Genomic DNA, 27254 nt, shown 5'->3' on the forward strand with positions numbered 1-27254 from the left:
GTTTAAGTCGGGTCAACTTAAATTAAAAATTATTTTGGGGAAACATAGGAAGTTTAGGGAAATAAAAAAGTTAAGAAAACCTATAAACAGAAAAATTAAGTTGGGGAAACTTAAAAAAAATAAGTTGGGGAAACTAAAATGAATGAACTTTATTTTAAAAAATGAAAAAAATTGAGTTAAGGGAAATAAAAATAGAAAATATATGTCAACAGATCCAAAACCCAGTTTGAAGGTAAGAGTTTACCTAAATGTAAAAACTTGTATGTACATATGTGTTGTTGTTTTTTTTAATTTATAAATATAATTTTTCTGAGCTTGTGTTTGTCCTCCAGGCAAAAATGTGAAACTTGGCCTATGGTTATAAGGCAGTCACATGTTATCTGAGTTAATTCAGCAGCCCAGTATCAGAGATTAATCCAATGATAAACTAATTGTCATTCATTATTATTCAAATGATTTGCATCGAGTGGTTTGATAACAGGCGCCACAAAGAAGCCCATTTATTGTTGGCGATCTTAAGAGACAACATCAAAGTTGCCTGGCAACCAATCATGAAAGTAAAGCACGTTTTTTGTCTGATAATGAAAAATGTTTCTTATCGTACATCAACTTCTGTCAGGCAGAGAAAGGAACCGTTCAGCCTTGGGTTTACAGTCTTTGGTTATAAGAAAAAATTGTTAAACAAATCTTGAAGGTAATAGTAGTGTATTTATAATAAGACAGGAGTGAAACATTTTAATGAATTTATTTGAAAAATACACAGCATTCACATACACCACCTCTTGTCGTAAAATCATAACAAAAACACTAGCAGAAAGATTCAGAATATACAAACTGGAGGCTTGTGATTCAAAGATATTAGATTCAAAGAGAGTAGCATGACTTGAGTTCATTTGAATGATGTTCTAGAGTCATTTCACAGATAAAGCACAATGATTAAAACAGCTTACCAGAACTTAAGAATACTTTAAACGCCAAGACTAAAAACAAATAAACTGCTAAGTTGTGCATTTGCTGTAGTTATGTATACTGATTTTATCATTTATATATATATATATATATATATATATATATATATATATATATATATATATATATATATATATATATATACACACACACATATATACACACACACACATATATATACAAATAATAAAAATTAAATGGCAATAACTAAACAAATTAAGCAAACAAAATAAGCTGTGAGAACTAGAAAAATTTGGTTAAAAAAATAGTTGTAAAACCAGAAAATTAAGTTGTAAGAAGGAATCAAAGTTCGGCGATTGGAAAAATTAGATTGAAAGAAAAAATAAAATAATTGGGCTATGTGAATTAGAGAATGTAAGCTGAGATAAACAAAACAAGTAAATTGAGAGGACTACTGGGAACAAGAAAAAAAAAAAAGTTAAGCAAACTAGAAAATTGAATTTATTATTTTTGCCTACAATAGAAGTAAATAGGTTTCGTCAAAGATGTGTTTACAAACATGTAAAAACTATATTTTGTGTTGAGGAGGAGAAATAAAATGATACATATTTAGAACAACTTGAGGGTGAGTAAATGATAAATGCATATTTATTGTACCATCACTAAAAAAAATAACAGTCAGATTATGCATTTGATATGGTTAGTGATACTGACTTTAGGATTACCAAGTGATTTTTTTCCCTCTATGCTTGTCAGGTTTTCTGATTTGTGCAAACCTCATCCAGTTTTAGAAAAATTCAACCACATGTTTTATTCAATAACGACCCATCTGAACAAATTATGTGAGACACTTTACGTTTAAAGAGAAATTTGTCGTCACTGTTTATTGGAGTGCCATCTTAAGCTTGGATTCATATATTTGTGCTGATGACTCGCAACAAACTGCAAAAAAAAAAAAAAAAAAGGAAACTAAAATGAACACATAAAACCTGCGTGCAAATATGAAATACTAAAGCTTTGTATGGATAATTGTTAACAAAACAATTGGCAGTACAATCCAGCAGCACGGAGGCACCTGCAGGCAGGGAAAAGACTTCATCCTGATGACTCTTGAGGAGAATTTCTAGAAATAAGCAGTTCAGCTTCCAGTGAAAGCAAAACCACAAGTTAAGAGTGCTTGCTCATATTGTTTACAAAAAAAAAAAAAGCGCGCTCTCATCACTTTTCAAAAATCAATCAATGCAAGTGCGCTTTTTTCCTAACTAGAAAGTTGGTACCAAAATAAGTATAAATCACTTTCTTAATTGATCATTTACTGAAGCTTATGAAAATATTATTTGGTTATTTAAAAGTTAGTCCTTTTATCAATGGTTAGCTTTATCCTCAAACCTTAATTCTGGGTTTTTGAATATAAAATGATTCCTATACAAAACATACAATACACTTAAAAAATCTGTAGCATTGTAGATGACACTGCAAACAGGTAAACATTTTAGCCGGAACCTGATACGACATTTCTCTTGATATACAATTACTATTTATTGCACAGAATATGCTATGTACAGCTGTGCCGAACAGTAGGGCCATGTAGTCACTTTCAGAGCGTCCATAATAAATAGAGACCAGACAATCCAGTCGGAAAGTTTTGCTGCTTTTGTCATTGCACTAATGTCTATGTACAGAACTTCATCTGTGTGTGTGTCTGACTGCAGGGGCTGATGGGATAGCATAGGGTGGTCAGCCTGTGGTGAGCTCAGAGTGAGGAGTTTCCAAACTCTCAGCAATCTCCCCCAACTCATCTTGAAGCTCTGTGAACGAGGGTCTTCTGAATGCGTCGAGCTGCATCAGAGAGCAGACGTTAAGAAACAAGGCACTGCTAAAACAGAATATCTTTTCTATGCAGCAAATCTGTTAGTTGTTAATAGGACTCTAAATAGATTAAAATCACAATTATTTGCACCCTTTTTGTGCGATTAACCGTGATTGATTACACACTTATTATAAAATTAGTTGTACATCACTGATCTTGTTTAACGGATTTTCATTTGCTAATGTATATCCAGCATAGCACTCACAGAAAACACAACATGTAACTTCAACAAATTGAGCGGTAACACTTTAGCTTAAGTCACAGTTCATGCTATTAACTGCAATATCAGGGCTCTATTTTAACAATCTAGGCACAAAGTCTAAAGTGCAAAAGCATTAAGAGCATGTCAGAATCCACTTTTGTTATTTTAAGGACGAGCAAATACATTTTGCGTTGTGGCACTTGGTCTAACAGGGTTGAGCTTATTCTCTTAATGAGTTACAGGTGTGTTTTGAGTGTAATGTGCATTAAACTAATCAGAGTCTACTCTCCCATTCTCTTTAAGAGCCATGAAAATATAATTTTGTAAAATCTATTTATTTTTTTTCAAATGTAAAGATATTTGTGTATTTCTGTACATCTTGTGTGTATTCAGCAATGTGCACACATTTTGGACCAGCAAAACTAACGCACTCTGCGCTGGACTTTGACCAACTAAAACCGTGTGTAATGGCGCAGCCTCTTTCAATTCTTCAAAATAGAAACGTGCCAATGATGCGCCTAAACACACCTCCTTTTCAGACCTGCACACCCATGGATTTGCCATTTAAACAACGAGGTGCAAAACATGAAAATTAGTGTTGTGCTGAGCTGAAAACAGCAACAAATCGCACCAAACGCATCTTGCGCCGGGTGTATGATAGGGCCCTTACTGTGTTTTGGTAGTTATAAAGTATGACTTTATTCTTCTTCTATTCCCACACAGAACTTAAACCCAACTTCCACCTAACTAACTATTAATAAGAAGCAGTTTTTTGAGCGAATAGTCTCAGTTAATGGTACTGTAGCGTGAATTGTGACTTGAAATAAAGTTACCAATTGACCTACAATTGACCTTTATTTAAGGGATGGTTCACTAAATAGGATAATTCTTTAAACAGGTTTGTAACAAGTGAGTAAATGATTTAGTTTTTTTCTCTTGAACAGAATAAATACATTGAAAAATATTGGAAAAATTGGTACCCATTGTATTCGTTTTTCCTACAACAAAAGTCAACAGGTACAGTTTTCCAACCTTTTTTCTGGAACCATTTTAGAGTGAGTACATTTGTAATTTGTGGTGAACTATTGATTTAAATGTCTACTACTGCCATTTTATGATTCAACATTAAATAAAATAACACAAACTGCATGTTTCCATTTTAAGCTAATGTTTAGGCAATCACATGAAGGATTTTTGGTTACTTCATAAGTGAAAATCTGTCTAAAGGTTAGTGTATGTTCCATTCATCTGTTTTCATTTCCATAAGCTTTGCCTTTAATTGTAGAATTAATCAACTTTAAGAGATTAAAAGAAGAATGTTTTGTCTATTTTTGTTTTATGTTTTGTGGCAAGTAGTCACGCAAGTACCTCCAGGCAGTTGTGTTTTTAGAATAAAGCCCTTCAGTCTTAACATCATTAAACTTAGTGCTTTAAAAAAGCAGTTACACCGGTATTTAATACAACCGTTAAAATCCACAGATACGATAAGATCAATAGTGCAGACCAAAACGGAAATGTGTCAGAGAACCCCACAACATGACAAACGCAGCTGCTTTCTGTTTAGAGTCAGTGATGTTGTCTGAGATTTGAGATTTTTCTCTTTATTTTAATATCCTTGTCATATAGTTCCTTGTTGTTTGTGTTTTTAGCCCCAATAATCAGAAAATTGCACAATTAGAGTTTAAATGAACTGTTATTTGAATGTTAGCATGTAAAAATTATTCCGGGAACAAAAAAAAATTATGCAAATAAGTAAACAGGAAGCAGTTGGGTTCGTCACTTTTGGGTTCCATATATTATTTGCATTGTAGTCTGTGCTATTTGCAGTGTGTTTCTTTATTTGCATGTGTTGTGAGAATTTGCGCATATCTGTGTTTTTTAAATTGATTATTATACTTTCTCAATGCATTAGTGCTTTCATATTTGCATGTGTTATATCAAGATTGGTGCATCACTAGCGTTCATTTTTTATAAATGTGACTGTTAACAGGGTCACTTACTAGACAGCAGCTGGCTGCCAGCTCCAAAAGACGCTGAGGACACCCACTGACCATTTTCCTAAACGCTGATACATCCAGACCATAGTCCTGCAACACACACAAACAATCATAAAACAAATACAGATTTTTTAATAAATAAATGCACACACTGAATTCTGACAGTGTCGATGGTGTTATTTATATTGACCTGCGTTCTTGGAAGGATTTCTGGGTCTGCTGGGATCCTGGCCAGAATTTCACATAAAACAATCCCAAAAGAAAACACGTCCACCTACCATTTTATAAAGCAAAATCAGATTTAGTAAGAAGCCTGCAAATCTCAGCACAGTTTCATGACTTGCTCTGAATTTTTTTAGGTTTTTACCTTGCGGTCATACGGTTCTCCACGCAGCATCTCAGGGGCCATCCAGAATGCAGAGCCTACAAGAGACAGCTTCCGGTCCTTTGATGGAAGCTCAACAACCTCTCGTGCCAAACCAAAATCTGTGACCAGCGCCTCTCTGCCTCTCGCAGTCATCCTTATTAGACAGTTCTGTGGGAGAGAGGAGTTCACACAAGACCTATTTTACATTTTCATTCTCTTTCCACTAATAATAATTTAGTTTCACTTTTAGAATTGTAAAACATACAGTAAATCTCTAATATTATGAAACATAGTTGTTGATGATGCTTAATTATTTTTTTCCTATTTATTTTGTACACTTTCAGCATTTGATACTTTAGAAATCATTCTAATATGATGATATTAATACTTGCAATATACTTATATATACCTATATCATAAATGCTGTGCTGCTTAATATTGCATTTTTGCCGAATGATTTCTACTTCAAATCTTTGAACTGTATTTACTATTATATTTTGTGTAAATAGCTTGATATACAGAAGTCTTTCTTTTTAAATAATGAAGTAAACATACTCGATATATAGCAAGCAACACGAGGCAAAACCTGCGTAAATCATAGACTAAAAAAATAAACACATGCATTCAACATTAAAGAAATGCACTTTTCTTTGCTACCAAAAGGGGGCGGTAAAAACTAACAGAAAGTTAGTCGCTACAACGTCCAACAAAGCTCTTGCAGAGTATAAAATCTGAAGGCATATATTTTAGATCTCATAATCCCCCATATAAGATGATCTTCTGTTGAGAGACCCCTATCTTAAAGTCATCTATATAGTTTATTTTATATTGACACCATTTTTTACACTTATTTTAGAACTTAATATAAACATTTACTTGCTTGTTACATATTTTAGTATGCGTTTTAATCTAATCTATGTTCATATTTATTCATTAAAATATTTAGTACAATAATCTTAGAAATAAAATAATTTTCATTACAAATATAACAAAAAAATTTACATTTTTAAACGAAACTTTAATGAAGCATTAATTTTTTTATTAGAATATTTAATCACATTTTGGATTTTGTTAGATTATTTTAATCAGATTTCTCTTTGTTTTTATACAGTTTATGAATCTTAATGACTAGTTTTATTCATTAGATAATTTAACAAATCACACTTTTTAAATATTTCTCATTCCTTTTTTCAGAGGGTCTTAGTTTAAAGCTTTATTAATCCCCTTGGGACAATTCATTCGGACACGGTGGTGCCTCACATAACAAGAATGACACAACACAATAGACACCAACACAACATCAAATACACAAACAAAAACTGAAAATAATAATTTAAGAAAAAATAAAAAATAAAATAATAATAATCCATCAATCAACTACATTTATTACATCTAGGTAATTCCCTTGCGTCCCCATTTGATTCCCTAGAGCCAAGTTTGCAAAATGTAAAAACACTAGTACACTGGTCTAGCACACTTCTGTAAGGCATTTCACCTTATAATCAAGCAAACAAACAGAAAGCTTGACCCATGTGCTTACTGAGTATGGAGTTTCATATAAAGAAGCTAAATGTCATCTAAACAGTACAGATGATTGACGTATAAAAACAGTAAAATGCATGGCTGTTGTTGTGTGCTTTAGTGTGTGTGTGTGTGTGTATCATGTCTATGAATGGCCTTTAGAGACAATGAGCCCTGTGGCTGAAGCAGAACTCAAACCAAGGCTGTTTCTTGGTGTAATGAATTATTCAGCAGACCCCGCATCTCGCCAAAGGGTCTCGACCGCCTACAATTCCCCTCTTCCGTTTGTCAAACTCCTGAGGTACAGCTATGAAATGTTATACCTCACCTCAGTCTGAATGGTTTAGAGTGATGATGTGTCATGGCTACAAACAACATTAAGGCTGGAAATCTGTTTAAAGGAACTTTTTTTTTTTTTAGGGAAATATGTTTGTTTTTCAACCCATGTAGAGTTAAACTGCTGGGTTTAACATTTTTAAATCCCATCAGTTGATTTCCATGTCTGGCAGGAGCATTTTAGCTTAGCTTAGCATAGATGATTGAATTGAATTAGACCATTAGCAAAAAATTAAAACAGTGTCCTTAATTTTCCATCCAATTTCATTGCACCTCAAAGCCATATATTAATGTAACTACAGAAGAACAAAGCTTCAAATAGGAATATTATCCAAACTGTTTTTATTTATTGAGCGAGATGCTAATGGTCTAATCCAGTCATTGGTTCAATCGGATTCAATGATTTATGCTAAGCTAAAATAAAAGTGCTCTCGTCTGTTTTACTCTAGGTAACTTGTAAAATGAGCCTATTTCCATAAATACATAATAAATGAATAAATAAAACATGGATTGTGCCTTTAAGGCTGAATGACTGTGGGTGTGAGAAACGGCCTGCTATTTTAATGAAAAGAGCAATGAGGAGCCTGTGAGGCTGACCAGAGTAAAGGGACTCCAGGTATCAGCCAGACGTTACTTAAAGCAGAGAGACTCTTGGAGCAGAAAGTGCTGATGGAGAAAACATTAACTTTCTGCATCTGGGTTGAATTAGAAACCACAGCTGAGGCTCTATCCCAAACACTGACCTATGCTATGATTACAGGACTAAGAAAACTCCAAGTGCAGCCCTTGAGCCTAGAAATCTCCCAATTTAGAAAGAGTAACTCATGCATAGGGAGCGTTACAGCACCCTCCGGCTCTGCTGATAATGGCTGGGTTTGAAATAAGGGCACTGAGGTTGCTTGATTCAATACAAAAATAAAATATCTGATGGCATCTCTCTCTATATTGTTGCATATAAAATGACTAGCACTCATGTGAATTTTTTTTTTACTGTTCAAATATTTCCCAAGTGATGTTTAACAGAGCAAAGACATTTTTCATAGTATTTCCACATATATTTCCCCTAAAGAAAGTTCTTTTAGTTTGGCAGGAATAAAAAAATAAACTTTTTTTTTTTAAATTTAAAAGCTATTAAGATCAATATTAATAATCTCCTTTTTCAAAGTCAGCTTTATTGTCAATTCAACCACATGTACAGGACATACAGATAATTGAAATTGCGTTACTCTCAGACCCTAGGTGCCTAACATATAATATTAATACAAAAAGTAGAGATTTAAAAAGAAATTACAATACAAACAATTACACATATAAAATAATCTACAAATATAGGTAACAACTACACTTAAGGCAATGGTCTCAAACTCAATTCCTGGAGGGCCACAGCTCTGCGCAATTTACCTTCAATCACCTCCAACTCACACCTGCTTAATAGTCTCTAGTAGTCTTGAACGCCTTGATTATTTGGATCAGCTGTGTTTGATTAGGGTTGGAGCAAAACTGCAGCGCTGCGACCCTCCAGGAATCCAGTTTGACACCTATGACTTAAGGGCACATGGTAAGGAGTGCACACCAGAGTTGTGCAGATGCAAAACGGTATATAGTACAAAAAGTATAGTATAATGCAAACAGTACATCTAAGGGGGGAAGATGTCCCCTCCCATCCGAAACTTTACCATATGAAAACTGAGATGTGTCCGACAGAATGCACTATTGAGTCTTTCTTTTCTTTTTCATTCTTTTTTAAAATGTGTAACTTTTTTTTTATTATTTGTTTTTATTTTCTTATACTTGTCTCTTTTATTCCTGTTTGTGTAAAGCACTTTGAATTGCCACTGTGTATGAAATGTGCTATGTAAATAAACTTGCTTTGTCTTGCCGTATCCAATAGTTAGGACACTAACCAAACCTGCCTAGTTATTGTAATCTACCTAGTATCTTGTTAAATAACTAGCAAAATGTTATGTGCTGTCATCATGGCAAAGACAAAATAAATGAGTAATTACAACTATTATGCTTAAAAATGTTGAACTTAGTCAAACAGCACTTAGGAAATATCTGAAAAAGATTGAAAAATTTCACAGGAGGTCTAAAAATGTTGTCGTCAACTGAATATGTAGTAAATATGTCCTTTACTCTGTTTTTTTGCCCTAAAATAACAAAATATGTGCAAATAAAAATTAGATTAGAATTAAGATTAAACAAGAATTCATTTTCTTTTAGCTTAGTCTTATATTCATCAGGGTCGCCTCAGTAGAATGAACCACCAACTTATCCAGCACATGTTTTACACAGTGGATGCCCTTCCAGCTGCAACCCAGTTTTGGGAAACACCCATACACAATCACATTTAAACACATATACTACGGTTAATACAGTTTATTCAATTCACCTGTAGCGTACAACTTCGGACCTGTGGAGGAAACCGGAGCACCTGGAGGAAACCCACATAAACACGGGGAGAACATGCAAACTCCACACAGAAATGCCACGCGGCCCAGCTGGGGCTCGAACCAGTGACCTTCTTCCTGTGAGGCGATGGGGCTACCCACTGCGCCACTGTTATGCCCACGTGGGAAATATTGGAAATAGACTTTAAATTTCACAAGAGGTCTAAAAATATTGTCGACTGAATATGTTGTAATTATGTCCTTTACAGTGTCTTTTTTGGCATAAAATAACAATATGTGGTAGTAAACAGCTACGTTTTAGAAAATACTGGTTTACGGCCATAATTCTGCACTTAAAAAAGGTATGAAAATTAAACGATGAAGTTAATTCATTCATTTTCTTTCAGCTTAGTCCCTTTATTCATCAGGGGTCACCACAGCAGAATGAACCACCAACTTATCCAGCATATGTCTTACACAGTGGATGCCCTTCCAGCTGCAACCCAGTATTGGGAAACACCCATACACACTCATTCACACTCATACACTACTACGGTCAATTTACTTTATTCAATTCACCTTTAGTGCATTTCTTTAGACTGTGAGGGAAACGGGAACACCTACAGCAAACCCATGTGAACATGGGGAGAACATGCAAACTCCAAACAGAAATGCCTACTGACCCAGCTGGGACTTGAGCTTGCAACCTTCTTGCTGTGAGGTGAAAGTGCTAACCACTGAGCCATTGTGTCACATAAACTATGAAGTATTTGATGCACTTAAAAATTTGGCATATGAAACTTTCAGCTTCTCTTCATTCATTTCTCGCAACACATTGTTCCAATCAGCCTAATGAACCTTTTCTAAATGAACGTCTCAAAAGCAAGTAACAGCTTAAATTTTCGGAAAGCTTCCCACAATTGTGCCAACTTTCATGTCAAATGACAAGCAAACGCTGGTCCCGCTAACCAGCATGCTAGATGTCACAGTACTGCAAATGGTGTGGCTGGCATTTTTGTCTGCTCATTGTTCAGATCTGAAAGGCTGACAAATAGACAGCGGCTGAGAGACAAGGCCGGGCTGAAAACCAAAGGGTGGGGGATCTGCAAGCCTATACTCTGCGCATTTCTGGACTCTCAAATGAGATGGGAAGTGTAGGGAGAGAGACACAGAATGGGAACGTGTATTACCATCACAATGGAGTAGCCTTGTTGTGCCACCATCGGCCTAGGTTTGGTGAGCACTCGTGTGAATCCTGGCAACCAGTGAAACTCTCAAGCGCAAACATCTCTGTCTGCATTTCTCAGGGGAGAACAACTCCCTGTAACACTAGATTGCTGATCTACTATTGTGACTGTAGATGAGCGTGACTGAGAGCCATGCTGTACCTTAGAGTTGAGATCCCTGTGGTAAATGTTCTTGTAGTGGAGGTAAATCATCCCTCTGGTGATGTCGGAGGCCAGGTCTACTTTCTCTCTCCAGCACAAAGGCACATCCTGCCTGGCTAACAGCTCCTCTAGACATCCTCCACTCACATACTGTCGAGAGAAACACACACACAAACATGCACTTCTGTTCTAGCTATGATTCCACCCACCTATTTTTACGCTCATTTTTTGGAATATCACTTAAAAAATGCTACGGCCATGATGCGCATACATTTTTAAAATTTGCATAAAATGTATGTGCACAAGCAGGCAGGATAAACATTTTATTCAATAAGAAAAAAATAAGATAGAAACACATTTACCAAATAAATTCCTGCATGCACATCAAAAATGAGCAACTGAATTGATAAGTTGTGCTGCAGTCTTTAAAGAGAACAGCTTAGGAGAAAAAAAGTGTATTATGGAGTCCAATAAAAGTGCAGTTTGTACACTCACCGGCCACTTTATTAGGTACACCTTAATAGTACTGGATTGGACCCCCTTTTGCCTTCAGAACTGCCTTAATCTTTTGTGGCATAGATTCAACAAGTTAGTGGAAATATTCCTCAGAGATTTTGGTCCACATTGACATGATAGCGTCATGCATTATTGCAGATCCATAATGCTAATCTCCCGTTCCACCACATCCCTAAGGTGCTCCATTCTATTGAGATCTGGTGACAGTGGAGGTCATTTGAGTACAGTGAACTCATTGTCATGTTCAAGAAACCAGTGTTAGATGATTCGCGCTGTATGATATGGTGTGTTATCCTGCTGGAAGTAGCCATCAAAAGATGGGTACACTGTGGTCATAAAGGGATAGACATGGTCAGCAACAATACTCAGGTAGGCTGTGGCGTTGACATGATGATCAATTGGTACTAATGGGCTCAAAGTGTGCCAAGAAAATGTCCCCACACCATTACACCGCCACCAGCCTGAACTATTGATACAAAGCAGGATGGATCCATGCTTTCATGTTGTTGATGCCAAGTTCTGACCCTACCATTCAAATTCCGCAGCAGAAATCGAGACTCATCAGACCAGGCAACACTTTCCAATCTTGTATTGTCCAATTTTGGTGAGCCTGTGTGAATTGTAGCCTCAGTTTTCTGTTATTAGATGACAGGAGCGGCATCCGGTGTGGTCTTCTGCTGCTGTAGCCTATCCGCCTCAAGGTTGGACGTGTTGTGCATTCAGAGATGCTCTTCTGCATACCCTGGTTGCACCGAGTGGTTATTTGAGTTACTGTTGCCTTTCTATCAGTTATAATCAGTCTGGTCATTCTGACCTCTGGCATCAACAAGGCATTTGTGCCCACAGAATCGCTCACTGGATATTTTCTCTTTTTCTGACCATTCTTCGTAGAGCCTAGAAATGGTTGTGTGTGAATATCTCAGCAGATCAGCAGTTTCTGAAATACTCAGACCAGCCCGTCTGGCACCAATAACCATGGTACATTCAAAGTCACTTAAATCATCATTCTTCCCCATTCTGATGCTCGGTTTGAACTGCAGCAGATCATCTTGACCATGTCTGCATGCCTAAATGCATTGAGTTGCTGCCATGTGATAGGCTGATTAGAAATTTGCGTTAATCAGCAGTTAGACAGATGTACCTAATAAAGTGGCCGGTAAGTGTAATATTTCAAAGAAAAATATAATGCATTATAAGAAACAAAGAACAAACTCACCTCCAGAATAGGGTACAGCTTGTCTTCTTTGACACAAATACCCAGATACCTGGGGGGAAAAGAGAAATGAGAGGAAGTAACAAACACTCAGAATAACTTATGGCCTAAATCTGTAATGTTGAGGCAGTTTAGACTAATTGGTCAACTATGCAGAAATTCAACATCAAGTTAAAAAGTGATACTCAAGTCATCAACCTAAAGATCTATTACAGCCATGAATCAGTGAAGCTTCAAATATGTGTAAATAAAACTATATTTCCCCTTGTCATGGTGACCTCATATGGTTTCTGTCCCATTCTGCCATTTTGTTCATGGGTGAAAATGACTGTGATCGGTTATTGGGAGATGACAGCTGGCAGCGAGTGGAAAGTTGTAATAAATTAACACTGCACAGGCAGGAATGGATATAGATTTGTCCTTACATAAAACTTACTGGAAAAATCCAATGTGAGATTGCTTAGACAAACCCACGTCATCATCGTGTAAGATTAACAGAAGATAAAAGAGTGCTGAGCTGGACAGGGCTTGGTCTGACTCTAGCAGTCCTGTTAGGATTCATCATCACAATCTTGTACAGTTGAGTCTGTCCCCAAAGTGTAAGATACGAGTATATTCATTGCCAGTTAAAGATTAGAAATGCCCACATTACTCAATTTGTACCATTAATACAAAAACTAACAAACTGAAGTGTGGAAATGGACACAAAAACTATTTTATCTTCTACATAGTTGTCTACAATGCATCTATTACAACACTGCACACTGTGGCTGTTTATTCATCCAACCTTAAAACAGTTAACATCACTATCAGCAATTCTGCGGTCATCAGATGGAAGTCTGTTTCCAGTATGAGATAAATAAAAAGACTATAAGACTATAACTGTGACTCTTCATCTATCAACTCTGAGCCACCATTAGGTAGGAAGGTAGGATAGATGAATGGATGGATGGATGGATGGATGGATATACAAAAACAAAAAGATAAACTGACAGACAGAAGGACAGACAAAGGAATGGATGGATGGATGGACAGTTAAACAGAAATACCTCACGATGTTGGGGTGTGAAAGTTTCTGCAGCAGGCTGATTTCTCGTACAATGCTGTCCTGATCAACATCATTCTTATATATCTTTACTACCATCACCTTCCGTGTGGTGTTGTGGATCACCTGGAATTAAATTCAATGAAATGACAATAAATAAAAAAGCAGAACAGGATAAGGGAATAAATCCTAAAGAGACATTAACACATTCCTTTCTTCCCAATAACAGAGAAATGCTTTCATGTTAACACACAGGAATGGCCAGAACTAATGACAGTTGAGCTGTGCAATCATCGCTTATATAATAACAGGGACTCATGAGGAACCCATTAATGGCCATCATGTACTGAGGCACGAAGGCCTCCTCAACGGGACATAGAGGACAAACGTGTCCTAATGAGCAGGACTACAATACTGCACTGTATGAATGCAGGACACAAACACACATACACACACACACACACACACTGGAGGACCTTCTAAAGTACAACAATATATAACTTCCTTTTACAGTATATTTATCGGTCTGCTTAATGCATGTCAAATGACAGACTTCACTATAAGACTTATTATTGGAAAGACATTATACACACTCGCACACAAAGTAATCAAACTTGATTCCACCCAAAGGAAGAAATTTTTACTTTATCTGATTTTTTTTCTTTATTATTCTGAGAATAATTAAGTTTTTTTTTTCTTCAGAAATATATGATGTAAAACTACAGTGTATATTATGCAATTATTAAGTTTTTTCCTGTGAATTGAATTTTTTTTCACTATTTCAGTTTATAGTTATTCTTGCATTTTGGATAATTTCTTGTAATTATTTGAAGCAATTGTTTATAACTTAAAATGATCAGATGTAAAAAAATCAAATCTGGGGAACAATTCGATTTTCAATTGCAACTTTTCAATTGCAACTGTACAGTGCTAAGCATAATTGAGTTCACCCCATTTTGAAAATGAATATTTTTATCTGTTTCTCAGTGAATATAGGCAATGTATTTTAGTACATTTAAACAAAACAGATTTATTAAACAGAAATATTTATGAAAATAATATTTTAGTCACCAAACATATTTAGAAATTGAAAAATAATATAATTAAATTCAAGCAAAAGATTGCAAAAACAAACTGCAAACAATAAATTTTTTTTTTGCTTCTGTTGATTTTGTTTCTCTTTTTAAAATGTATATTTAATATATTTCTATAACATTTAAATTTGTGTGTACTAGCTTCTGGACCGTTATCGTAAGTTATTTTGTTAGATAAGCTCCAGATTTGACTTCAGAACTGACTAATCTAATGTATATGCACAAATATAATATTGTACAGCTTCCTGTTAAAACTATGAATTTAAAAGCTAGATTTTTGAAGAGTGTACTCATATATGTTGAGCACTGTACATTAAATTTAGGACACTCTCAAACAAAAATAAAGAACAAATATGAACTATAAGATAAAGTCAAAATGACTTTATTTTGGTTAAAACAAGCTTCTATAACTTCATAGATTTTTTTTTTTTTAAATGTAAAGAAAGTCACTAGAACTGCCAAAAACAAAAACACCATTAGTAAAAGTTACCAATTCTCCTAAATTTGTTGCAACAAAAAAATCTCAACAAACAAATGTGTTACAGGACTGAGGCAATCATATCTGTTAAAATATTTTAGCACTCACTTTCATAATCACTATTATAACAACCATGTCAACAGATTTCAGAGATTTCAAGTGTTACCTTGTAGACCTTCGAGAAGAATCCACTGCCAATCAGCTCATGTGTGAAGTTCTCCCAGAACTCCAGCTTGCGGACAGCAGTGCGCAATTTCTGCCAGCGGTCCACATGGCAGTACGTGTCAGAAGACTCATTGCAGAGTGTCGGGCTCGTGGGCTCAGACGAAACGTCCACTTCACACATCCTGGAGATCTCCGCTGAAAACCAAACAAACACACACACACACATAAACGGTGTTGAAAAAAAAGCTTTCCATGAAGAGTGCTAACAAGGAAAACAGTGTAAAATGCAATGTTAAATAAAATTTTAACAACATGTACTTCAAATCAAAGAGGGCTTTGTTAACAGCCTCATAAAATATTAAGTCTGAAGGAAGCCGTATTTGTGAAGCTCCTGTTTGATGATCATACAGTAAGAACTGGATCAGCTCAATGAGTAGGAAGGTTCTCTGTCGTTTGCTGCAGCGGGTATAAAAGTGGCAGAATAACAGTCTCTTAAAATAGCAGCGGACAACATGCAGAGGAAGATGCATGCAGGTGAAAGACTGACTGTTCCAGATCGTAACACAAATGAGACATTAACAACTTGAGCACACAATAAAATCAAAGAGACATTTGAGAAATTAATTTAGACACAAATTTAATCCAAAATCCCTATGATTTGGAGGCCCATCACAACGTGACGTAGGAGTGATGTCTTCCCCACCCACCAAATTAACTGACAGGCACCGTGTTTCTATAATAACATGTATACATGTCCACATAATTTTAGCAAATAAACTGGGATTAACATATTTGTTACAAATCTCTACTATTTTTATAAGTTTAAAACTTTTTTTTTTTTAAACAAAGCGTGTTTGTAATAGAGACAGTAAAATCGCTATGTAATTCTTAACCAATATAATCACTATGGCTGCATAGTGTCTGTAAACACTATTATGTGTCTTTGTGTGTGTGTGTGTGTGTGTGTACTGCAAATGGCATTTGTGTGTGACTCATCATTTCAGAAAGGCTTGAATAAACTCCACCGCAAATACATCAAATAAACTTACTTGGTATTTTTGACTAATAAGCTGTCAAAGCAGCTTCACATATAAGATCATAGTTAATTAAAACAGTGTAGTTCAATGTAATTTAAAGTATGGTTTACAAATTTGGGGTCAGTAATATTTTTTATATTATTACTATACTATTACTGTACTTTTATTATTATTACTACTATTAAAACCTTTCTTTAGCACAAATATCATTTTTGGACGGGCGACACAGTGGTGCAGTAGGTAGTGCTGTCGCCTCACAGCAAGAAGGTCGCTGGTTCAAACCTCGGCTCAGTTGGCGTTTCTGTGTGGAGTTTGCATGTTCTCACCTCCGGTTTCCCCCACAGTCCAAAGACATGCGGTACACGTGAATTGGGTAGGCTAAACTGTCCGTAGTGTATGAGTGTGTGAGTGTGAATGAGTGTGTTGATGTATGTTTCCCAGAGATGGAAAAGGGCATCTGCTGCGTAAAAAAAAAAATGGATAAGTTAGCGGTTCATTCCGCTGTGGCGACCCAAGATTAATAAAGGGACTAAGCCGAAAAGAAAATGAATGAATGATATAATATAATGTATATATATCTGTTCCTGAGCATCAAATCTGAAAATTGTGTGACGCTGAAGATTACAGCAATGCTTACTGAGAATTCATCTCTGACATCACAGGGATAAAAAAAAGAAACACAATGACATTACGAAAGAAAATTACATAACATTACAAAAAAGCAATCTTAGTGTTTGGTGGTGCATTTTTGACAGAAGTAACTTTTACAGTACCTCTATGGTGGGTCTCTCTAAACCCACACAGGATATTTGCAAAAGGAAATGTGTGATGTCAGAGACATTAATGTGGTTTTCTTGGGAAGTTGAGTCACAAATACAGAAAACTCCACAAATTCAGCACAAATATACAACAGAAAACAGACCATTCAATGCGTCTTACTCTTAACTAACTCTAACTAAAATGATAAACAGGTAGAAGTTGTGCTTATAACCAGTGTTGGGAAAAGTTATTATTGACAGTAATTCATTACTATATTGAGTTACTTCCCAAAAAATTACTTTACTTTAGATGGAAAGTAATGAGTTACATTACTTTTGAGTACCTTTTTCCATACCTGCCTGAGGCTTGATCTCTTTCAGAACTTGCAGGGTTTTTGTCTTCTTTTTGAAATAGAGGAGCTCTGCATTTATTAATCCACTGTATAACCTACACCTTGTTTACCATAAAAAAAACATTAATAAAAAAAATAGAATAATGTTACCCTCTAAGAACTTCCTGATGCTATGCATGTCATTTATAGAATAATGAAAGTTTATAGCAATGTTTTTGCTACTTTTGTATTTTTGTCATATTAGTTCGGTGAAATCACTGTCGATTGAGACAATCCCCTTTTCTTCTATGTGTTCAAAATAATGAGAACACTTCCATTACAGAAATAAGCAATAAGCAAGCTATTTTTAAAATCATATTAATCCATCTAAAAAGTAACTGGAGTTACATTATTTATTTATTTTTTCTAAGTAACGTGTTACTTGTTACTAAGAAAAGTAGCATTATTATGTAACTCGCGGTACTTGTAATGAGTTACCCCCAACACTGCTAATAAGTACATGGATCAGTATTTTCATGTTGTGGCGACACTGTCAGTAATGTGGGCCACTGAAGTCAATGGTGACTGTCATCACAGCCCAATGATGCTGTTGGGGAACAGCACGGAGTGGCACGCTTTATCCCCGACCCGCAGAGCTTTGTTACTCAAGCGGGAATCATCCAGTAGTATTCATGATGAGTAAAGCACACACATGCAGTCTTTGTGTTTCCAGCAGCAGATGCACAATCACAGCCCTTTTGCTTTTACAACCTCACTAAAAAGCAAAACGCTTAGATTGCAACCCTTTCTATGTCTGTCTGTTTCATTCAAAATCTTTCATCCAACGTTCTTGTTTATCATTCTGCGATTAAAATACAGAAGAAAAAAAGACTTCAAGAGTGATTTCTGCAGGTTCCTCTATGAAAACTTACAGGGAATTGAAATTTTTTGAAGCTTGAGTAAAGATATAAGCTGATATTCAATAAATCAATATATCGTGATAATAAATGTGCACAATACAAATAATGTGGACCCTTCCAAATATAATGAATAAATGTTTATTATTTAGGATTTTGGAGATCTTTTGAAGAAAATTCACAGTGTATAGCAACGGTATTTAAAATAAAGCCCAATGCATGGAGACTTAATGGGTTGGCTTCATAACTTTTCAGTTTAATCTGGTCTACTACTGTCACCGACTCGGTCCCGGTCATTCCCCTCGCTGGCCAGCAGAGGCCGCCATCTCCGGATTTTAGCATTACATCATCCATCTACACTGATTGCGCATACACCTGATCTGAATCTTGTTAACGACCCACGTACCTCATATAAGCCGCACTCAAACACTCAGTCAGTGCGAAGTCTTGTTCAGCCCCGGCCAGCATTACTGAGTGTTATACCCAGCCTGATCTCTTGTGTACGACCCCAGCCTGTCTCTTACTTTGCTTCGCCTTCTGCCTGCCCACGACCCACGCCTGATATACGGACTCTGATTCTTTCTGCCTGCCCTCGACCCAAGCCTGATACACGGACTCTGATTCTCGCTCATTACCCTCCACTCATGCCTGGTAACTCACTCTGTGTCTGTTCATCATCATTCTTGATACCCCTACTACTACTGTGTGTGTGTGTGTGGGGTGTGTGTGTGTGTGGGGTGTGTGTGTGTGTGTGTGTGTGTGTGTGTGTGTGTGTGTGTGGGGTGTGTGTGTGTGTGTGTGTGTGGGGTGTGTGGTGTGTGGGGTGTGTGTGGGGTGTGGGGTGTGTGTGTGTGTGTGTGTGTGGGGTGTGTGTGGGGTGTGTGTGTGTGTGGGGTGTGTGTGTGTGTGGGGGGTGTGTGTGTGTGGGGTGTGTGTGTGGGGGGTGTGTGTGGGGTGTGTGTGGGGTGTGTGTGTGGGGTGTGTGTGGGGTGTGTGTGTACTCGGGTGCATGGTGTGTTTGAGTGAAGTTGTGATTAATAAATACTGCATAATGGATCCCTCCGTGTCAGTCTCCTTGTTACAACTACATGATGAAATATTGATTGACAATTGTTTAAATTCTGACTAATTTATAGGGCTATTATACGCTAGCACTGTGCAATTAGATTCCAATAGTTACCATTTGTTCATTTAGAACTTTACTTTTTTTTTTTTTTTTTTTTTTTTTATTAATCTTAGCTGAGTGTTTTGGGGACTACTTAATTGTTTTATATTTGATCCACTTAAATTTGTAAAACTTAAGTTAACTTAATTTGTGTTGGGACAAATGTAGGAATTGTGTGGAACCCAGCATTTTTTACAGTGTTATATTTTATTAAATGGAGTAAATAATAAAACTCAGTTGTATCATTTTAATTAAAACTACTAGTTATACTGTAATGATTCTGGAATTCTCACTGGTAACTTTAATCCATTTAACTAACAATTACCAATGAGGCTTTATAGTAAAGTGGTACCTGTTGTACTTCATAATCATTTTGCAATTAAATTTAGTTGAAACATGTTTACCCTCAACATGTATAAAGCCATATGTAAACATGTTTTTGTTATTATACATGTTAAAGTAATCTTTAATAAAGAGAATAGTGCATGGCATGATAAAAGGCTTCAGCAATTAATTGCAGCTTGATAATGTTTTACCTTCATAAGCATACCAAATTGTAAAACCCAAAAATGTAAGGTTACTCAAACCATTTGAGGAAACCGATTGCAACCAACCATAAGTTCAAAAACTAATCCTAATGAGTACTGTGAACTTACTCCCTCTGAGTAAACGAAGCAATTTGAGCACAGTTAAACCAATAAATGAAGAGAACTCAAACCAACTTAGCACTGTAAACCCAATAAGTTAAGGCAACTCAAACAGTTTGAGAGGAATATATTGCTACAAACCATTTGAGTTAAAAAAAACTGGTCTAAACGAGAACTGTGAACTTACTCCATTTAAGTTGAAGTAATGAGGTGTTTAACTCTTTACATTTAACACTCTTTTCAAATGAGTAGAATTAACTTTCAGCAAATTTTGAGTCAACTACACGTTTAATTTGATAAAGTTGACTTTGGTTTTACGGAGTAGAATACATTGTTCATACTGAAAATAATAAATATAAACCAACAAACATAACGTCCTGTTGATGTTTTAGGACCAAGCTGCAAGCCAAAGCTTCCTCCTGTGAGAAGCTGATTTACATCATCTGACAATTTCATCTAGACATCAATCATGTAAACTTATTTAGAGACAGAAAACACACAAGTTAACAATGCAGTGAGTGAAAATATTCAGCAGTGGAAGTAGAGTCAAACTCCCACTTACTGTCAGAGGAAACAGACACTATCTAAGTGGAGCTGATGTCTGGCACTGGAGAGGAGACTCTGGGTTTGTAAAATATGAGGGTCAAAGGGAGACATTGACTTCAAGTTTACACAGCACGTCAGAGGATGCCGTCACAAGGCCCGCAAACGGACTTGACACGCACATGAGAGGAATTTCCCTCTTAACTTTTACAGGAAGACACAACTAGCATGCACAAATAACACATTCTGCAAACTGATTTTTTCCTTTCATTTTTGGACCAAGCGAATAGTTACAAGAAGAAAAAAATAATAAATCACAGCTCTAAAACTCATGTAAGCACTAATTTGAGAATTTTTTTTTATGCTGTTTGAACTCTTATTGACAATGCAGACTTTCATTCACAGCTTATAACCTAAAGACTGCTTTGACTCACTGATCAGGTAAACTCCACAAAGTTGAAGTGACTCACTGCTTAACACCAGAACAGGAAACAAGTGGTGTCGACAGCCTAGAGATGTTTAAACCTTAAGAAATATCTGATTTTAGATTTCCCCTTTTTGCACACAAATTAAATGTGGTTTTAATAAAAAAAATTGTAACTGGTTCAATTGCTCATTTTTCTCTTTTCAATTATGCTTTACGTTACCTGATAGTTGCCAAATTTTCATTCTTTACATGTACGTTTATTTTAGTATTTATCCTCACTGGCCACTTAATTAGGTACAACTTACTCGTACCTAGTTTAATTGACTTTAGCCTTCAGAACTGCCTTAATCCTTTAGGGCATAGAGTAATGGATCCATGCTTTCATGTTGTTGACGGCAAATTCTGACCCTTCCATCTGAATGTCGCAGCAGAAATCGAGACTCATCAGACCAGGCAACGTTTTTTCCAATCTTCTATTGTCCAATTTTGGTGAGCCTTTGTGAATTGTAGCCTCAGTTTTCTGTTCTTAGACGACAGGAGTGGCACCCGGTGTGGTCTTCTGCTGCTGTAGCCCATCTGCCTCAAGGCTTGACATGTTGTGCGTTCAGAGATGCTCTTCTGCATACCTCTGTTGTAACGAGTGGTTATTTGAGTTACTGTTGCTTTTCTATCTGCTTGAATAAGTCTGGCCTTTCTATTCTGACCTCGGATAAGGCATTTGTGCCCACAGAACTGCCGCCCTCTGGATATTTTTTCTTTTTCAGGCCATTCTCTGTAAACCCTAGAGATGGTTTTGCGTGAAAATCCCAGTAGATCAGCAGTTTCGCCAATACTCAGACCAGCCCGTCTGGCACCAACAACCATGGCATGTTCAAAGTCACTTAAATCACATTTCTTCCCCATTCTGATGCTCAGTTTGAACTGCACCAGATCGTCTTGACCATGTCTATAGCCTAAATGCATTGAGTTGCTGCCATGTGATTGGCTGATTAGAAATGTATGTATGTATTTATATATATATATATATATATATATATATATATATATATATATATATATATATATATATATATATATAAATTGTGTGTGCATGCAATAAGGGTACTTCTTTTTACTGCCTCAGGGCAAAATTGGGTCAATTTTTACTTGATAACAACACTGAAAAAACATTACACGAGCAAAAGAGCCATTTTTCACAAATTTAAAGCATGTGGGGGTGATCACAAATCTGATACTGATGTTAAACAACCATTCAATACAGCAACAAACTAATACCAAATGATTTATATTTTAGACAAGACAATTTTTTTGTTTTGCCAAACAAACCAGAACGAACCATTTGTTTGTCTTAGAGCAACACTAACAATGTTTCTGTCCTGAATTAATCTCTTTTAGTGACATTTTTTATTAAATACTAGGTCAACCCTAAACTAGCCAAGGCACTTCGCAAAATACGTTTAATGAATGTGTTGTGGTGAAAACATTACCTAACATGCAAATTAAGATGAATATTGCGATATCAATTGATCCTACAGATCCAGGGACATGACAAGAAGCATGAGACAAAGACTTGAACATATTCAAATGAAAGCCAGAACAGTGATGATACAGACGGCGATAAGAAGTCACAGTGATGTCACATGCTGCTCAAGTTCACACCAAAGTAAATCCGCTTTCACTCAAACCATAAGCATCAACGCATAGCATGTCGTGCAATTGTTTTTGTGCATTCTTTTTATCCACATTATGACAAGTTCTCCCTCTCCACACAGGGTTTCTGGAATTGGTGTGAACTGCAGAGGCAGTAGCTGTAGTCTATTCCAGACTGGATCTGTTGGCGTCGCTCCAGAAATCTCCCCCTCACATTCTCTCCCACTCTCTTTCTCTTCACGAAACAACACTCAGCACAGTGGCATACCAACCAAACATCAAAAAATGTCAAATGTCTTTCTTTTTTCCATCTCTATCTGTCTGGTGTTGGAGCTGTGGTTTCAGCATGTCCAAAGCAGCATGCTGAATTGATCAAGCTCAAATGCGTGCATGCACAAACTCAATTATTTAAGCAATTTAGGTGTGATGTCTATTTGTAATGAGTTTGTTGGGACTGGAGCCCACCTGTCTGGGAAAAAATCAATCAAAGGGACAGCAAATCTAGTTTCCTAACCATAACCATTTTAAACAGAGACTGCTTTGTCTCTATATTAGGCTGCAATCACAAACAGTGACAATGTAACTGCGATGCAGTGCAACTTATATCTGCTGAATTCATATATCAGTGATGATCACATAGGCCTGTATGATATTAAAAAAAACTGACATTGTGATATTTTGACTTTCTGCAATATACAGTATATACATCTTTGTATGCAAAGAATTTCACCAGATAACATAAATAGCTCTATTTGCAAAAATATTATAATTTTCAATTGATTAGCATAATTTTGCAGGAGAGTGCAACTGCATAAAATATATAATAAACAAATCTCATGCACAGAACAATACTATTGTGTGAAGATAAACATATTTGTGGATTTAAAAGTAATTTAATAGTTTTCAGATAAATAAAACACTGTATAATCTTCATTGTGTAAATAAATAAATACAACTTCATACGGCTGCACAATAATGGAAAAAAACTAATAATTACTTGTGCCCAAATGCTTTAAACTCACTTAAATTGTTTACTCAGCTACAGGCCTTAAAAACACATGCAATTGATCAACTTAAAATTTACTATAATTAAACTGAAATGACACCTAAATTGTGATGTGTTCTAAACTGTGGCTCCTGGTCAACTATAATCCCAAATCCATATTGCAGGTTCTGCAATGAGACTATTGAGCATTCACACATTGCGAAATCGATGCTAAAATGATATATTGTGCAGCCCTACAACTTATCTTTGTTATAGATACATACTTGCCTGAAATGCCCACAAAGTCTTCTGCCCTAAAAATGCATGCAAAGGATCAATTCTTTCTATAATGGCTACATTTAACTATTAAATCATTGTGCAATTACTCTTCATTTGACATTGCAGACCCTACGATGTGACTATTGCAGATGAGCACATTGCAATATTGACCCTATGAACACATCAAATTTATAGCATGAAAAGCTTCTTTTGTTGAAGTAAAACATTTTAAATATGTATTAAAACTAGGCCTTATTAACTAGATGTTATTAAATCAGATGTTTTGAATCCTGATAATTACTTACAGCATTTAAATTTAGCACTGTAGAACTATACATACATGGCTATTCATTTTTACTTATCTATCAAGCATACATCTCTTATGCGTATTTAAGCATGTATTTGGCAGGAATTAGGTAAAACAAAAAGTTTTTTTAAAATATGTTTTCTATTGGAATACGTAAAGCAAATCATGTTATGTCTATATTGAAATACAGGATTTTTATTTTGCCAGTCATGCAATCTCTCTGAAATCATTAGAACATGCTCATTTATTACACAGTGCAGCGTGTATGTGTGTGTTTATATATATAGACAATAGATGCAAACGCCTGTAAGTGCTGTCCGAAATTTACTTCTAAAATTAGCATTTTTCTTAGGCTAAAGTAAATTACGATTAAGTAAACTCACTTTTATGGTGAAGAATAGTTTCTTTTCAATGCCTTTAAAGTGAAATAACCAAACATAAACATGGGAGGCTGAGAAAAATGGTTATTTTAGAAGAGGATTTTACTATCTGAACTCTATACTATATCCTGAAAACAGTTGTGCTGCTTGAGGAATAAGGAAACAATGATTCTTTTTAAAGATTATTTTAAGAACATGTTTTCAAAATAGACTTTATGGTAACAGTGACTTTCAGTTCTGATTTATTTGAAGTATGCTTGCTTAATAGAAGTATGAATTTCTAAAAATTTATATTTTTAAATTTCCCAGTGATGAGTTGCGGCTAGAAGAGCATCCGCTGCGTAAAAACATATGCTAGATAAGTTGGCGGTTTATTCCGGTGTGGCGACCCCAGATTAATAAAGGGACTAAGCTGAAAAGAAAATGAATGAATAAATAAATTTTTTAAATAAGTGTATAAAAAATTAATAGCAATTAACCAACCCAATTACAGTATATCTGGAATTGTTGCTATGTTTGCATTTCACAAGTCATCATCATGTACAGTATCTGTTTGTATTAAGTGTGTAGCGACACTTCTGATGTTATCAGATGGATTGAGTCACCGATTAGAAACCTCTTATGTCATGTATGCAACTCAATGCCAAGCACATCTCAAGGCTTCATCAACATAAACATTACGCACTTCCTCACATCATCTTATCTTCACAAGTTTGAGTTTTTGGGCTCATCTACCCTCAGCTTTGACCCATTACAACAACATTACATTTTGTGTCTCAAGTCTGTACCAACTACATACATCTATGCTGTACTTATTTGTGCACAATGAATGCAATTTTAAGAGAATTATTCCTAGAGCTTCCTAAAAACATATGTTGTCTCATATGAGAGGGGAGGGACAGGACAGGGCTGTGTACTTTTGGAAGGAGATGGAGGGAGGAAAGCTGTTTTCCTGTCTCACACCAAAGGGCAGGGAGGATCTCAGTGATGTCAAAACGAGGGCACAGACTGAAAGATATACACTCTCGTGAACGAAAAATTGTGCTGTCCATAAAAGGAAAAAGTACCAAAGACAGTTATATATTTCTATTGGAAAAATGTCACTTCACATCATAAGAGAGACATGCATTTTACATTCATCAAATATTCAAGGATGAGAACTGAGGGTATGTTTTTCAACCCGATACACGCAGCAGCCTTGTCTGAAACACTGAGTAATGAGTCTAACCAAGGCAACAATATCAAGTCATCGGCTCTAGAGATGATGCATGAACATCTATTCTGCAAGATTCTCTTCATGACGTGCTCAGCATGAATCTGCCAACTCATTCCCAGCAATATGGGTATGAGAGAGAGGTCAAGCGCAGATTATCAAACCTCTCTAATGAGCCAGACATCTCTGATTGAGTTCCAACATTACCAAACAAATTAGGCAAAGCAATGGCAAGGCTACATAATGTTCAGGGTTGCACTAGTTCCACTCAGACTGATGTTGGTCCACCCAATCAGATGAAAGTTAATAATCACTATAATACAAGGAAGAAAAAAATAATATCAGGGATCCAACACTATGACCATTTGGGTCAATACAATTAACTCTTTATATTTAGAAGCTGATAATCCATACAAATTTTGATATTAAAAAGGGAGTTCAACCAAAAACTTTTATTTTCTCACTGTTTCACTCAGTGGTTCCGAACCTTTATGAGTTTCTTTTTTCTGTTGCACACAAAATAAGATATTTTGAAAATTGCTGAAAATATTTACCATTGATTGTGGAAAATCAAATAATATAGAAGTCAGTAGCTTCTAGCTTTCTTCAAAATATTTTCTTTTATGTTTAACAGAAAAAAAAAAAAAAAACTCAAAGGCTTGAAACAAGTAAGTGGTAAACCATGACAGAATGATATTTGGGGGTAGACTATCCCAGGTAAAAAAAGTGCACTAAAATGCATCTTATTTAAGTATACTTAGTACACTTTTCAGTAATGTACTAAAAGTGTTTGTTTTCGCACACTAATTTTGTACTTAATGTACTAAAAGATAGTGTTAAGTATATGTTAAGATAAACTTAATAACATCTAAGTGTACTCAACTGAGACACCCTGAAATTGAACTAAAATGTGCTTTTAACATACTATATCTGTATTTTAAAAAATATATATTTAGTTACAACTAGAAATACATTTGAACCCTACTTTTAAACATTTAAATATATTTATGACTAATTTAAAGTATAATAGTAATATATTAAAATAATATATAAATTGTAAAAAAAAAGTGTGCTAAATACTGTATTAAAATTATTTTGGGAA

The 27254-nt window shown here is 35.6% G+C and overlaps 1 protein-coding gene across 2 annotated transcripts in view; it reads right to left on the minus strand.

Annotated features, from left to right (window-relative positions):
* Positions 1-729: 729 nt before the first annotated feature.
* The window catches only part of zgc:162952, a 28938-nt gene continuing 2413 nt past the window's right edge, over positions 730-27254 (minus strand). For both annotated transcript variants that reach the window (NM_001431118.2, NM_001089574.3), the window contains 8 exons: positions 15514-15707; positions 13780-13901; positions 12734-12782; positions 11002-11151; positions 5367-5534; positions 5190-5273; positions 5003-5089; positions 730-2769 (listed from right to left, as the gene is read on the minus strand). In NM_001431118.2, coding sequence (NP_001418047.1) covers positions 2668-2769; positions 5003-5089; positions 5190-5273; positions 5367-5534; positions 11002-11151; positions 12734-12782; positions 13780-13901; positions 15514-15693 — 942 coding nt within the window. In that variant the 5' untranslated portion in view covers positions 15694-15707 and the 3' untranslated portion in view covers positions 730-2667. The remainder of the gene's footprint in view (positions 2770-5002; positions 5090-5189; positions 5274-5366; positions 5535-11001; positions 11152-12733; positions 12783-13779; positions 13902-15513; positions 15708-27254) is intronic.

Source organism: Danio rerio, chromosome 5, assembly GCF_052040795.2.
Source record: "Danio rerio strain M-AB ecotype USA chromosome 5, GRCz13ab, whole genome shotgun sequence".
In the NCBI taxonomy this organism is placed as follows: Eukaryota; Metazoa; Chordata; class Actinopteri; order Cypriniformes; family Danionidae; genus Danio; species Danio rerio.